This window comes from Sorex fumeus, unplaced genomic scaffold, assembly GCF_029834395.1.
Source record: "Sorex fumeus unplaced genomic scaffold, SorFum_2.1 ptg000010l, whole genome shotgun sequence".
Taxonomy (NCBI): Eukaryota; Metazoa; Chordata; class Mammalia; order Eulipotyphla; family Soricidae; genus Sorex; species Sorex fumeus.
In genome coordinates this window covers 18409569-18426005 of record NW_026606067.1, presented here as the reverse complement: position 1 = coordinate 18426005, position 16437 = coordinate 18409569, and the positions used below count along the sequence as shown (strand labels likewise).

At 41.3% G+C, this 16437-nt stretch overlaps 1 protein-coding gene across 2 annotated transcripts in view; it reads left to right on the top strand.

The window, feature by feature from the left end:
- Positions 1 to 16437, top strand: part of MARK1 (microtubule affinity regulating kinase 1) — an 82232-nt gene that overhangs the window by 44039 nt on the left and 21756 nt on the right. For both annotated transcript variants that reach the window (XM_056110842.1, XM_056110841.1), the window contains exons 4-9: positions 1634 to 1682; positions 3077 to 3142; positions 7411 to 7481; positions 12631 to 12687; positions 15100 to 15336; positions 15422 to 15541. In XM_056110842.1, the coding sequence (XP_055966817.1) occupies positions 1634 to 1682; positions 3077 to 3142; positions 7411 to 7481; positions 12631 to 12687; positions 15100 to 15336; positions 15422 to 15541 (600 nt within the window). The remainder of the gene's footprint in view (positions 1 to 1633; positions 1683 to 3076; positions 3143 to 7410; positions 7482 to 12630; positions 12688 to 15099; positions 15337 to 15421; positions 15542 to 16437) is intronic.

Below are 16437 nucleotides of genomic sequence, written 5' to 3'. Positions count from 1 at the left end.
CCCACAATACACAGAGAAGACATTCAGCCAACAAGTACTGGAACAGATTCCCAACCTCTCTAGTCATCAGTGACATGCAAATCAAAATTTTATGCCTATTAGAATGGCCATTATTAAAATACTGTGAGGGTGTAAAGAAAAGGGAACCCTAGTAACATGTTAGTGAGGTGTAGATTGGAGCCACCACTACGGAAAAACTGTGTAAAAAATTTTCGCCAAAAATCAAAAGTAGCATGGCCTGAGAGATAGTACAGGGACTCAGGCATTTGTCTGGCATGCAGCTGACCCTGGCTCCATATTTGGTCTCTCGTACTGCATGTGGCCCCCCGGATACAACCAGGGGGTCACTCCTGAACACAGCACCAGGAAGAGTCCCTGAGTATGGCAAGGTATGGCCAAACCCTAAAAACAAAATTCCAAAATTCAAAGAACTGCTGTGTGATCCATCAGTTCCCCTCTGGGTATTTATCTGAAGCAAATGGAAATATTCTGTCACTTTTGGTCTTGATTCACATTTGCTGGTGATTTATGATATCAAGTCTCTTCTTCAGCGGCCATTTGGCCATTGGATGAGCTTCCTCAGAAAAATGTTCATTCTAGAAGCACTGATTTTACATTTTGCTCATTTGGTGATTTGAGTCACTCCAGTTGCTGGTTTTTCTAATCTCTTAGTCTAATAATACTCAGAAACAATATGGGGGTGGGTGGGGGGAAACAAATCATGGTTTTGAAAAATGGGCCTTATGGCATTTTAAAAGTAAATGAAATGATGGGAAGTGTTGGCATTCATATTTGAAGTGACATACTCATTTTGGTTTGTTAATATATAAAGTATAATAATAGCAAATATATTTTTATTATCTTCAGCTGTCATCCAATTCCCCTTTAAATGTAAAGAAGATTTCAAATTATATTTAAAATTTGCCCCTCTCGGAGAGCCTGGCAAGCTACCGAGAGTATCTCGCCCGCATGGCAGAGCCTGGCAAGCTACCCGTGACGTACTCGATATGCCAAACACAGTAACAAGTCTCATGATGGAGACGTTACTGGGCCCGCTTGAGCAAATCGATGAACAACGGGAGGACCGTGATGACCGTGATTTAAAATTTGAATAATGTTGAAACTGTTTATATCATTCATATTTCATAAATTTATATACATCTTGGATTTTTAAAAAAATCTTGTGGGGGCTGGAGAGATAGTACAGTGGGTTGGACTCTTGTCTTGCATGCAGCCGACCTGGGTTTGGTCCTTGACACCCTATGTGGTCCCTGAGCACCACCAGAAGTAATCCCTGAGCACAGAGCCAGGAGTAACCCTTGAGCATTGCTGTGTGTGACCCAAACAACAGCAGAATGATCTGTTGGGCATTTGGCTTCATCTGCCACCATTATTTGTCTCTTATTTCCTAAAAAAGAAGTGTCATGTGATGCAGATTGACTGTCTGCGCTGTCTCCTCCCACACAGCACCTTCTTGCTGTCTAGTCAAACAGTCCTAGGAATAAGACCCCCTAGTACATTCCCAGGGTCCTGTAGTGTCTTGTGAGCAGATGGTTTTCTTTCAAATGATGTTTTGGCTGGTTAACTGCTTGAACCTTCTTCTTGTAACAGAAATATCTGTTTCCTTTAATAGTTGTTTCGAGAAGTACGAATAATGAAGATATTAAATCATCCTAACATAGGTATGTGTTTTCTATATACAATTGATGATGAAATATTTCCTTTAATTGAACCTATTTGAAAAGATTCAATTTTAAAGATATTTTGTATTTTGGGGCAGGGGGGCATCATTAATGACCTGAAAAGAATCATGTACTTGGACTGAAAAGAGATGATAAAGAAGTTACTGGAGGGACTGGAGAGAGAGCACAGAGGGTAGGACGCTTGCCTTGCACGTGGCTGATCCAGGTTCGCTCTGTGGCATCCCATACGGTTCCCCAGCCCTGCCAGGAGTGATCCCTGAGTGCAGAGCCAGAAGTCTGCCCTGAGCAGCACCAGGTGTGACCCCAAAATAAAAAGAAGTTACTGGAAGTCAGCAGGCCACTGTTTTGCTCATTGCTTGCTGTTTTCTGTCCAATACCAACTTTGAGACTGACGCGCTGCCTACTGCGCCTGGCAAGCTCCCCGTGACGTATTCGATATGCCAAACACAGTAACAACAAAGTCTCCAATGGAGACGTTACTGGGCCCGCTCGAGCAAATTGATGATCAATGGGAGGGCCTTTACTTACTTACTTACTTTTACTTACCAACTTTGAATGTTCTTTCCTTCCTTATAAATTCTCTCCAAATGGAGATTGCACTCTACTTAGGTATTTATAAAAAATGGATTTCAGGTCATTTAAATAATATTCACTTGGGTTTGATCATAGTTAATAGGAAAATAAGTTTTAAAGAATTTATTTTCACATTAAGAGACTTGATTTCCCTAAATTCCAGTTCTTTCCCCCTGTTCCCATGTTTAAAGTAAATTTAGTGGTCACATATTTTCACAGTCATTGGATTCTGAGAATAGATTTTTTCCTTTTAATTTCTATTTATTAAACACTTCTTCCTACCTCATTTAAAATCTCAATTTTATTAGAGATATATTGTAACTTCTTATGGTGTATAATTTCAGCTGCATAATCTTGTAACAGTAGATTTTTAAAAAAAAATACATTCGATTTTTGTTAACATTTTGTTTCTGCACAAAATTGTTTAACACTTGCTCATATATTTCTTAGTATATGCTCTTTTTTTAAGCCTCAGTCAAATATTCTTATTTAAATTTTCCTTTTTTAATACCTTATTCTAATTAGAAATCATGATGAGTTGATAGTAATTTTTTACCTTAGCTCCCTTTTTACCTAATAGTTGGTTTCAAATCACTTTGTGGTAAGTAGCTTTCTTCCGTTGCAGTAATAACCCTTCAGAGAATTGGCAAATTGAAATTCTAATTAATTTTTATTAAAGGCTTAGTTTTTCACTATTAAGAAAGTTTCCACTATTAAGAAAATTAAGCAGAATATAATTTTCTTAAAACCTGTTCAATGTGAAAACAATGACAGTGTCCTGTCTCTGATTTCTTTTTCAGTAAAATTATTTGAAGTGATTGAAACGGAGAAGACTCTGTATTTAGTCATGGAGTACGCAAGCGGGGGTAAGGATGAGGGCCCAAGATACAACGCAGAATCCACAGCTAACGGCTCCTTTTAACATTCTGGTGTGATTGTTAATGAATCTGTCATCTTCTAAGAATGCCTTTAAATGACATCATAAGAAAAATTCTTGTTTGCTTTCAAGAGTTATTTAGCCAACATTTAAAAGTTGGAATGTTTCATTTGTGAAAAAAATTACTTGGAGCTATTTTTTCAAAACACTAGATTGCATTGTTATCTGTGGACTTCCAAATTCTCTTATGTAAATGTCCTATTATGATGATTAAATGCTCTTAGCTGTAAGCAGGAAATCTCAATTTCATAATGAATTAAAGCCAATAGGAAAAGTGTTCAAGGTCAGATATTTGTTTTATTCATTGTTCATAGATATGGCAAAAACTCAGCGTATGTGTATATATGTATATATATATCATACATATGGTAACTCATAAACTTCCCACTTGAACACATATAGATATATAAAGATGTTGTATAAGTTATAAGACGTAGCTGATAGAGAAATAGCAGGATATTTGACTACATATTGTCAATAATAGGAATTACTTTCTGTTGATTAAAATTTTTTAAATGTATGTTCATTTTATTCACTGATAATTAATAAAACATCTTTTCTCCTCCTGTCCTGGCCCTCAAATTGAGAGCTATTTTTACCAAAATAATATTCTTTCATGATGGGACTTAACTTTCTCAGAAATTTTAAATATGTGAATTAAAATAGAATAAATAAGGAGAGGAAACATGAAGGTTTTCAAGACTGAGAAAAATGAAACAGTTGCAGGAGAGTGAAGGCAGCTGAAATGATTGAAACCATCTTGATTGATTTTGGTTTTGTTGTTGCTGCTTTGGGGCTACCCCCAGAATTGTTTTATTTTGGGTCCATTCCTGTCAGTGCTCAGGGATCACTGCTGGTGGTGCTTGGGGGACCATATTGGGGCACCGGGGATCCAACCCAGGTCAGCTATGTGTAAGGCAAACCCCTTCCCACTGTACTGTCTCTTTTGCCTGAATTTAGTTGTTTTGCTACTCAACAGAAAAATTTGGTGTTGAATGTAGTGTTGAGTCCTTTCAGCTAATAAAACTATATATTTTTATGTAAGTAAAGTTTTATGTAGAACGTAAAAGATTTAATTCCGTCTCTAGCATCCCATCTGTATGTTTTATGCTGTTTTTACTGTTCTAAAATTTTTTTTGCTACAAATATTATATGCTTTGCTCTTTTAGTTTTATCCAGATTCAAATTTTCAGTAACTTAAAATTTTACACCCCCACTCATCCTTTTTTGTTTGTTTGTCTGCATTTTGGAACCATGAGCAGCAGTGTTTGGGCTTACTCTGAGCTCTGTGCTCAAGAATCACTCCTGGGAATGCTCAGGTGGATACATGCAGCGCTGTTGAGAGCAAGCACCTGGACCCCTGTACTATCTTTCAGGCCCTGCAAAGCCCTGGGTATCCTGAAACCATCTAAATATAGTATTTTTCTAACTTAATTTAAAAGCTTGCCTACATTGTTGATGCTTATTATTATAAGATTTTAAAAAATATTAATATATCCATGCAAATCCGCATGAAATGTAGGTGTGTAAGAACATTACTGAACCTAAAAATATTGCATCATGACCTATTTCTTCATTTTAATTCTTTCATTGGGTTTATGTAGCTGTTTGTCAGCGTGGGAACCCTGAGTATTATTTTTAGTTCCGTTAGACTCTTATTTTTTTTTTCCTTTTGGTGAGCTAAAGTCTAGAGAAAGGGGCCAGACAGGCTTTGATATGACAATTTTTAGGCTGCTGGAAGTCTGTGGACATGGTTCTATTTTTAGGAAGGTTCACCAAAGGCTGTGTTGACATTACTCTGCACTCTGTTTTAACCATGAATGGTAAGTACAGTCAACTCTCTATTGGTGCTGTGGAGGGGAGAGCCCGCCACGGCAGTCGGGAACAGTTGCCCTGCTTTCCCCCCGACAGAACCCGGAGGGCAGTGTCTCTAGAGGCACTTGGCTGGCATTCAGCCCAGACCACATGACCCTTCATTCATTCTGATGCCCCCTGATAGGTTTTCTGTGGATCTGTTATCTGCTCATCAGCGATCCTGTAACAGAACCACCTTGGTTCTCTAGCAGCAGATTTGGAATCATTTCTCTTGACTCTTCATGTAGCAATGTCAGGAAACCAAAAATCTTCCTGTTTTCCCTCAGAAGATTATTTCTAGCTACTTTAGACTTGGGGCTGGAGCAACAGCACAGCGGGTAGGGTGTTTGCCTTGCAAGCACAGCCAACCCGGGTTTGATTCCTCCATCCCTCTCAGGGAATCCCAGCAAACTACCGAAAGTATCCTGCCCGCACAGCAGAGCCTGGCAAGCTCCCTATGGGGTATTTGATATGCCAAAAACAGTAACAAGTCTCACAATGGAGATGTTAGTGGTGCCCACTTGAACAAATCAATGAACAACCAGAGGACAGTGCTATAGTGCTACTTTAGACTTGAATCTGTCCGACACACTCACTTAGAAGTCTAGTATAGACAAGAGCTAAGTTCATCACCTCCCTCTTGGATGGTTGATTCAGGTCCACTTACGGCACTGAACATCTTTTGATGTTCAGTGATCAGGTAGGCAAGTAAAGTTTTTACGCTTTTAGAACTACAGTTAGTGCCAAGAGCTATTAAAAGAAGCACCTGGGCTGCTTTTTTCCTTATTTCTTCCCTTGTTTATGCAAACTGTATTGGGTGATGTTCAAAGACCAGGTCCTTGCCCACAAGCAAATTGCATTCTAGTTGGGGAAGCAAATCCTAAGCAAACAGTCTAAGTGAAGGAACGTACCATGTAACGGCTAAACTTTGAGTGGTCCAGGCAGAGTTTAAGAGTAGCCCACATTCGTTAATTTTGTATGCGTCTCTCCTAGTCCCAACACACATATCGAGAATGAATTGCTAGGAGAGCAACTAGAGCATCCATTCATTTCTGTTTTCCGTCATCCCATTTTCTCTGTTAAGTGTGCTTGATTGCGTGTATTGTCCAACATTGTAGCTGTTCTAGTTCCATCTGACATACATCTCTGCATATTTGATTTTTCACATTTCACTTATCTCAGGATTGATACTTCATATGTGTCTATGTCATATATCTGTATGCTAGATACAAATATATAATTTATTGAGTGCTTTATATACGTCAGTCACTGTGCTAAGCACATGCATTATCTCATGAAATCCTCACAATGCCCATATGAGATTGGCGAAGGATAGAAAATAAGTCTTCCTGAAGTTAAGAAATCATCCTGTGTCTCAGTAGCTCCTTGGGGCTAAACCAGGATTCACACTTCAATTGGTTTGATTCTAAAGCCTGAGTGCTTAGCCACTTTGCATGAACTCCTTTTTTTGTGTGTGTTTTTAATGTACATGTATATTTATATGTTGCAAATTCTAAAGATGGAACAAATGAATTCCTCCCTTGCCCTGAGATATGTTTTCTATTGTAGCTAAACATTAGTTTTTTCACTATGACTAGACAAAAAATTTTAAAGTTAGATGTATAAATGGCTCTAAGGGAACTTCTAAGTTTCTAGTTCACTAGTTCTGTTTCAGCTGTTTCAAGAAATATGTATTGTGTCTCCAGCTTCTGTTCTGTCTCATGGCATTGGGGATGCACCTGTGATTTGGATGTTCAGTGGTTTGCCATTCATTTGAGCGGAGAAGGTGGAGATGCATATACTGTGTAAAGTGAATGCCGTAGGAGAGGGTCAGACCAAAGCAGATGGCCTGGGTGTTGTGAACTCAAGCATGGGGAGTGTACGAAGGAAAAGGAAGACACCAGTGTGGACAGGGCCAGTGAGAAGGAATTTGACCGAGGCAGCCTAACAAGTGGAGTTTAATCAGACCTTTGTCTCTATAGGCCCCAATACAAAGCCCCATATCACCTTGCATTGTCCATGCTGTGGCTGCCCTTTATGAGAATGGATAATAAAGAGTTGACTGTATTTTTGCATAATACTGGAAAGCAGAAAGCAAATTTTCTTGGTTATGTTTTAATGACTTTTAAAAGAGTTTTGCAAAATTGTAAGCTGCTGAGGATACTCAATTCTACATGTGTTTTTTTTCCCCTTTTTTCCTGTAATAGTTTGTGATTGACATAGCGCTATCAAACAAATGTGGGCCGAAAGCGTCTTTAAAAACAAGGCCAAAACTAGACATTGCGTTACTGTTCTGTGAAAATCAATGTATATTTTACTGCCTGCTCTGCCTTTCTGATTCAGGTGAAGTATTTGATTACTTAGTTGCCCATGGAAGAATGAAAGAAAAAGAGGCCCGTGCAAAATTTAGGCAGGTATGGAAAGTAGTTTTCAACTTTGCTTTGCTGGTGTTTTTAGTGATGTGCAATGGATAGTATCACAAACTAGACTTCAAAAAACATGATATTTGAAAAGAGAAATTCCGACTTTCTTATGCTTTTTTTAGATTAGATAACCAAACAAGAAATCTTTTTGAATTTAAATATAACATAATTGAAATGGTTATTTCTAAATAATGACATATTTATAGTCTCACCTGGTAGTCTTGGAAACACAGATTAGACCAAGATAGAAAAGAAATACTCCTTTATTTACTACCTATTATCAAGCTTTTTGTATACAGTATATACATATGCTCTTTAAAAAAATATTGGATTATTCCCCTATTATTAAAGGTATCTTTGTGTTAAAACTTGTATTTTTGTAGACTTAAAGGCTATGTTCAGTTTAATCAAGTAGGCAAATATAGTAGAAGATTTTGATAATAATAAGCCATCACTGTGCATAAGATTTATTACAGAAATGATAAAATAGGAAAAGTAATCTAAGTTCATCTAGGATTTTATTTTTAACCTTTAAGAATGAAGTGACCAAAATGAACATAATTTTTTAAAACATTTTTTTTTAATTTGTGGGCTGTGCTCTACAGTGCTACCAATAATAGAGTTTGGGGAGATAAAGCTCCAACACCAAACCCCCCGCCAGACTGCCAGCCCTTCTCCACCAAGTCTCCAGGGCCATAACTTATCCCCCAGTCCAAGCCCACTGTGTGAGAACTGAGTTCTGTGACCAACTCTCATGAGGGTCCCTTGCCACTGGCCAAAAATTGAACACATTTACACTTATATTTACAAATAACTGCAGAACTGACCAATGGATGAATTTTAAATTGTTCAAGAAACATATTTGTGTTTTCAGCAGACAACATACTGCATCCCAAACTGTTTTAGTAAATGTGCTGCCGAAGCAAGCACTGTATCCAAAACTTTTATCTCAGTAATTACAAATATTTCATTTAAAGCTTAAAATGACTCCTCTATAAGCATGAACCTTGGTTTTACAAGTAAAGGTGTTCTGTAGTCAGCACGTTTGGAAAACATGTAATACTGATACAAGATCTTCCCCAACACACACTTACACATTTAAATGCAAGGACTGTCGGAGAATCTGGAAGGAGAGGCGAGCAGAGCTAGGTCAGTGCGTTATGACACGTCCTCCAAGTGGGCCCCCGAGTAAGCTGGTTTGTGATACCTCACTATTAATATCTCATGGAATTTTTACTTTCTGGAACACATACTGCAAAATATTCTACACCAAAGACATGTAAAGCCCTTTTCCTTAGGACAGGTTTCTGGATCCTTCTTCAGATAACGGAATCTAAAGACTGCAGGAAAGAGGGAGCAGTGCTAAGAAATGGAAATGTGCAGCCACGTTCTGCTGCGTTCTCTCATTCTGGCATGACCTCCAGGCGCCCCACCCCTCTGGGAGTCACCAGCTTAAATATCACAGATATTTCGGACTCAGTCACCGAAGCTTTACTTACCAGCAAGAAAATTACAGTTGACATGAAATACCCATGGGGAATTTATATACATTTTTAATACTTTAAAATAACTTTAATATAAGTGCATTTAAAAATGTGCATTGACGTAAATATGCATTTAGTGTATGTTTTAAATATTTAAGTGCATTATTACTACTCATTCTTTCTTTGACAGCTGGTTTTCTTTATTTACTGAAAACAACCATGTCTGCAAAATTGTCCTGGGTACTTTACAGAAGATGAAGTACTGGCTATTTGAAAAAGTTCGCTCATCTTTCATGGTGGGTGGGGTTAGGCTCAGAGACTGGGAGATAGACGTATTTATAAAGAGCAGATAATTACTGCTTGGCGCACGTGTGTGTGTGTGTATATGTGTGTGTGTGTGTGTGTGTGTGTGTGTGTGTGTGTGTGTGATAGAGAGATATCAAACCCAGGCCCTCACACATTTTTTGCCTTACTACCTTTTGTATAAAGTCAAGAAGCAAAACCTGGGTTATTTTGAAATACACTCCTTTGCCTCAAGTTACGAAGGCTGTTTAAATGAGTGCCATTGAAATTTAAAATAGAGGGAAATATTTTCTTTTTTTTTCTTTTTTTTTTTTAGTGGGGGGGTCACACTTGGTGATGTTCAGGGATTACTCCTGGCTCTGCACTCAGGAATTACTCCTGGCAGTGCTCGGGGGACTATATGGGATGCTGGGAATTGAACCCAGGTCGGCTATGTGCAAGGCAAATGCCCTACCCACTGTACTATTGCTCTAGCCCCAGGAAATATTTTCTTTATAATTTCTCAGTTATTACAGACATTAGATGTATTTACCATGTATATCTATTTCCCCAGAATTTGGACACTAACTCCCATTTTTAAAAAGCAGAGATACACTATGCATACATGAACAAAATTTTGTAGTTATTTGACAAGGTATTTTTTAATTTATTTTTAAGGAGCTTATTTTTCTTTATAATTTTAATGATTTGAAAAATTTACATTTTTCTCTATATTTAATGATACTACTTTTCAAAATATGATTAGGGATGGCAGAGACTCTGTAGCCAGGATATGCTGTCTAAGGCCTTAGCAGTGCCTTTGACTAGCTGGGCCCATTGACCAGTCTGAGGTCACTTCTGCAGCTAGGGATCAGATACTGCTTCTTACCTTCATATTTGAGAACCTTCAGGAAAATCCTGGCATAGATTCCCCTCTCCCACTGTTGGATTGCTTAAGGCATGGGAATTCCTGATCCACTCCAAGAATTCACAAGACAACCCCAGCTGCTGCACCTGTTCGGTGGAACACAGCCAAGCCTGGTCTTAGAGTCCGTACAGGGCTAAGCATGTGATCGTGTTTTAAAGATCTAGAGTAGAAGGAACACTGCAAGGTCCCTGTGTCATATTCACAGGATCCCAAATGTTTTGAGAGGAGAGAGTGTGGCCCCGGAAGAATGTGAACGCTAGGGCTGTGGATGGAGATGCTTGGTCAGACGCCAGCAGAAGTTGTGCCCCATCAGACGCATGTGGGCCTGTTGCGGGCTGCCATGCTGAACGCTGGAGACCACAGTCAGCTGAGGAGATGGAAACTGGATCCACAGCTGCCCTGTTTAGGTATCTGCCCGTTCCTGTGGCTCAGGAGATTTTCATTACAGCAGTGCCTGTGGGACTGTCTTCTTAGAGACCTTTCTGTCCAATGTGAAGTCCACATTTGGTAACCAAATCAGTGTCTGTGACACACCTTCTTCGCTGTCATGGAAAGATGTCTTGGGGAAAAGACCACGAGAACCAGCCTTCTCAGCACATTTCTGCCTTCCAGACACAGAGCCTGCGTGACGGGCCTCCCCAAGCTTTCCCAAGCCCGCACAGCGTGATTCTTAAATGTATCCTACCTGCCCAGAAATGTGTCCATCACGTGGGTAATGGCATGTTTTTGTGGGAAGTAGATAAGTCACATTTTGAAGCTTATTCTTTACGACGAATCCAACAAATATCTGACGGGAAGAGTCAGCCACATTTGGAGGACTTGGACGCCCATGTGATCACAGTCTTCCACACTCCACTCAGAAACACCAGTGTCTCCACACGCTGCCTGTGTTGGGGCTGAAATCCAGAGACCTCTGCTGCCCTGTCCCTCAAGACTTAACCCCTGTGCTGTGCTTTCCCCACTAACATCTCAAGCACGTGGCGTGGCCTCACCCCGGTCCAACCTCCCCACACACTACCACGCCCCACATTCCCAAACACTGCCCTCCGTTCAGGGTGGCAGGGATCAGACACCACCTGCTCCAGGAAGCATCTCTGAATAGACATTCTTTCTTACTTCTCTGTACCCCCTCCTCCGGGATCCCTGCCTGGGTTTTCTCCTAGCAGTCCCAAGGCCTGCCTGATGTGCAACTTTGCTCCCCCACCCTGGCAGCTAGCATATGCTCTGCCTTCTCACATAACAGGTACTCAATAAACCGACTGTGGAATCCGAATGAATGGAAAAGGAATTCCATCCAACTCATTGTGTGTTCATTTTGTTTTCTACTCATGCTTTGCTCCGTCTTTGAACCGTTTTAGTAGTCATTAGGGTAATTCTGTAGGACTCAGCTCTCAGTTTTACCATCTACTACTTTGTTCTTTTTTTTTTTTTTTTGGAACCGGAACCGCCATATTTTTCTGTTAGCATGATCATCCATCACGTTACCTCTGCATTTTCAAAAGTCTTCATCTCCACTGCTAGTCGTGCATGCCTAGCCGGCATTCAGTGTTCAGTCTAGCTGATGTCGGGTCACAGATCTGGGTGTTCTGTGGTGCTCCCAGGGGACTTCCTCCTGTCCGGCAGATTGGACTCTCTCTACCAAGTAGCTCGCACTTAATTGCCACCAGATTCTCCCCTTCTGAACTTTGTGTAAGAGATAAATGATCACAGGATTATTTCTGCTTTATTTCTTGAACTGCTGGACTCTTCCCTATTCACCCACAAAGCTATGAACACAGACAAATGTACAGTCTTCATATGGAGTGAATATTTTGTCCAGATGGATTAGAGAAAGGTTCAAGCTAAAATTTCATTTTCCCTCTTTTCATAATTGGGTTTATTTTTTAAGGCTCAAAGATTATCTTGCCTCTTTCCATGTGAACAAACAAACCTAAGATGTTGTAAATACTTCACTTGATAAGTTCTTAGTAGATTGGCCTCACTGAAGAAGCCTGCCTTAAACACATTTGAAAGTACCCCTAAAATAGACATGCTCTTCAAACTTGGACCAGCCCTCTTGGAATACTAATTCATGTGTGCCAAAACTTTCACCCCAACACTGGAATAAATCATTTGACTTTAGTCCAAATTTATACCTATTTGATTATATAAATGAAGAAATCTAATTACCCATAAAAATTTTCATGGACCCCGATAAAGAAATACTTTGCTGTGTCTTTTTTTTTTGCAAGATAATACATACAATTTTCCCACACTTGAGAGTAAAAAGTTACATCACTTCTTTGAGAGTTTAAAAGTTGCATTGCTTTAATACTTGATTTTCTGAAGTAACTAAGTATACTTTTGGAAGACAAGTTAGTAGTTTATCTGATAGAGGTGATAATTGGGGGGAGTTATGTTTTACTGTAAAATAATTTGGAATCTTCTATTCCAACATTTATTTCAGATTGTGTCTGCTGTGCAGTATTGTCATCAAAAGTGCATTGTTCATCGAGATCTTAAGGTAAGCCACTCGTTTTAGACAAAACATTCTTGATGAGTTAGAGATATTTGACAGTGCTAGAACTGACTTTATGGTTGCCTAATTGTACCAGGCACTCCACAAGAAAATTAGTTTGTATTTCATTCTCATAACAACTTCGTAGAAAGAATTTTTTTCACTAAGAAAGTATGAATGAGAGGTTGTGTTCGAGATGAGAGAACTTGGTTCACTTTTGTTAAGAGCCTTGTTTTAGTAGACGGATGTGAAACTTTTGACCCAGACTAAATCCCTGAGATGTCCTGTTCAGGCAGAAGTAAGATCAGAGTACAAATCAGTGTCTGTCTGAGGAAGAGCAGTGCTTATTCTTTACATCCAAGCAATAAGAACTAATGGAAGCATGTCAGTGTTTTCATAAAGACCAAACCATTGGGAATTATACATTGGGAGTGTACTCTAGAACAAGAAAATGTTTGTGGCAATGACATGGACTATAAACACCTCTCTTGGGTAATTCTTTTGCGTCTATACCCAGAAATAGAGTTTCTGGATCATCCATTAGGTCTAACTTCAGTTGTTTTTTGTTTGTTTTGTTTTCAGGAACTAGAATACTGTTTTCCATACTATCTATACCAATTTGCATTCCCAGCAACCTGTCCAAGGGGTCTCTCTTCTCCAGCACTTCTTTTTATGTTTTTGATGATGCCATTCAAAGTGACAGGGGGGCTGGTAGGGGGGAGTGAGGGCTCTCTGAGGCTTGGACTTACATCACCTGGTGATCAGGAGTGAGGTTTATCTCCTGTTCCGGTCCCTGCTGGCCATCTGTCTTGCTTTCTTTATAAAATAGGCCTATGTTTTGATCACTTTTCAACTGAGCTGTTGTTTTGTTTGTTTTTGGATGAGGTTATATGAGTTCCTTCACTATTTCGGAGATTACTAACCCCTTATAAGATATATGGTCATGGAAATATTTTCTCTGGTTGGGTAGGTTGCTGTTGCATTTTGTGGTGGTTTCCTTGGCCATGCAGAAGCTGTTTAGTTGGATGAAGTTTTCCTTGTTTGTTTTGGCTTTGTTGCCTGGGATTTTGGTGTCGCACTCATGAGGTGAATAACACCATATCCAGTACTGGGAATTCCCTCCCAGAGTAACTGCATGGCTCCTACACGCCTGCTCAGATGGTCACCAGAAGAGAGTGGGGGGTAACCTCCTTTCCCGTCATTTCCCAGGGTGCATGTCCCTCAGATCGTCATGTCATAGATCTTCAGCATGGACAGTTTTATTTTCCCAAGCTTAAAGAATGAAGGGGAGAGTGAGGAGAAGGAAGAGAGTATGGGGAGGGTATTGCTGGGTGACGGACCGAGAGGCTGTCTCTGGTGAGCCCAGCATGTCCCCGGGATACCCAGAGGTCAGAGGTTCTTCTTGTATTGTGCTCCTTTCCGCAACCTGATAAAACATCTGCAGAGTAGCCTGGTCTGTGAGCCCAGCAGAATAGGATTCCAGAGGCAAAACTTCTCTTGGTTGCTTCATAGGTTTTTCCTGACCTGATTCTGATTTAGGGTCTGGGAAAAGCAGTATCTCAAAGCACAGGGCGGAGGGTGTATGCGGGAAAGGCCGCTTGCCACCCTCGTGAACCTCAGAAGAAGGTACGAGTTAGAACATGTACCGGAGAAGCGCAGAGCAGCTGGTATAGTGTTTTGTTTCACTGGAAGAACAGGCCTTTATTGAGGAAGCTTCCTATATAGCAGGACAGAGGTTTGAGTTCAGTAGTCACAGAAGCTCCTGACTGGCAGTGAGTTTTATTCAACCCTTGAGCCTTGTATCAGCCAGTGATGCTAAGTGAGAGCTGGATGCCTTGGGAGCACTGTGGCTCTGCCCTGTGTCTGTGGGCGTTAGGTGGACATGGGTTCCCGGGACTGGGGTTCAGTGCCGTCGGACAGCGGGCTGTGATCCCATGGTGCTTCTTACCATGAGGAAGCAAAAAGGGCTTTCAGATGACTTTTCTTTACCACTCTCCCCCTCTGCATGAGAGTGAGGGTTTTCCTTGTATGGAATTTTTATCAGTCCCGTTTTATAGAGCTCTTATGCAGTTTGATGCCACACTGGGCTTCTAATGTGACATTCTGTTTTTATTTCTTCAGTTTTGTTTTTTATTCCAGTTTGGGGAGGTGTGGGCACACTGGCAGTGCTAGGCTGACTCTGGGCTCTGTGCTCAGGGACCATTTCTGCTAGTGCTAGGGGGACTATATTGAGGTGCTAATAATCGAACCTGGGTGGGCTTAGCCTTTTACCCACTGTTCTATTGCTCTGGCCCCAGACGTTCTGTTTTTAGAATGAGAGAGGCAGGAAAATGTATGCTGGGGTCTGGGACAGTGATGAGCACGTGTTCTCTGTTACGTGGGCTTTTCACATTGTCCTTTCTATTATTTTCCTCTCAGGCTGAAAACCTTCTCCTTGATGCTGATATGAATATTAAAATTGCTGACTTTGGTTTTAGTAATGAATTCACAGTTGGGAACAAATTGGACACATTTTGCGGGAGCCCGCCCTACGCCGCACCCGAACTTTTCCAAGGCAAGAAGTACGACGGGCCCGAGGTGGACGTGTGGAGTCTGGGCGTCATTCTCTACACGCTGGTCAGCGGCTCGCTGCCCTTCGACGGCCAGAACCTGAAGGTACCGGCCACCCCGCCTCTTGCCGGGTCTCAGCCGGCGCCCGCCCCTGCCACCGCCCTCACCTGCTGTCTCTTGTCTCCCCAAGGAGCTGCGGGAGCGGGTCCTGCGTGGGAAGTACCGGATCCCCTTCTACATGTCCACCGACTGCGAGAACCTGCTCAAGAAGCTGCTTGTGCTGAACCCGGTGAAGAGAGGCAGCCTGGAAGTAAGTTGAATGGGGTGCCGGCAGCCAGCCCACACAGCAGTGTGCTCCTGAGTTGCTCATTCTCTTAACTCATGGGAGAATTGCCCGCTCGGCCTCGTCTGCCTTCTGCCGAGAGCCGAGGACGGCAGCAAGAAGGTTTTCTCCAGTGAAGCCACCTTCGCCAACCCCAGCTCTGCACCCACCACCCGGAGTGACCTCCAGGCACACTGCTGGGCCCGTGGGGTGAGGCCCCCAGCAAACAGGGGCCTGACTCTTAGTTGGAGAAGGAAGCAGGGCAGCTTTGCTTGTCCCAGAATCTGCGGGATCCCAGGCGGAGGTATATCATGTCGTAAGTGCAGGCATTCTATTCTAGAACAGAGGGAGAGAGTCGGGATGCCAGTGGGGTCATGTGCACTGACTGCGTCCGAAAATGCCACTGGAGGCGCCTGCTCGAGGGATTGAGGGGAACGTCTCAATCTCATTCAGAAAATGTGAGGATTTTTTAAAAATATTTTATTAAAATATCATGACTTACAAAGTTGTTCGTAACATAGTTCCAATCAGCTAGAGTTCCAACACCACCAGTGAGACCTTTCCTCCACCAGTGTCCGCATTTTCCCTCTCAACCCCAATCTGCCCCTTTTGGCAAATACAGGTCTACTTTATATTGCTTACTCGGACAAAACTTAAAGAAATGGCAAATAGAACACTCATAAAATAAATCCGTGAAAGCTGGTTTGTGACTGCTGATGATTTTCAGTGTGGGGATATTCTGAGTAGGTGGGACACAGGTGCTTTGTTCCCGAGCGTGCTGCCACTTTGCCAGCTTATCTTTTCTCCCTCGTGGCTCTCAGGATGGGGTGTTCATTATGTGGCTACCTAGCTCTGTAAGAAAGACACTTCAGGGCCGGAGTGAT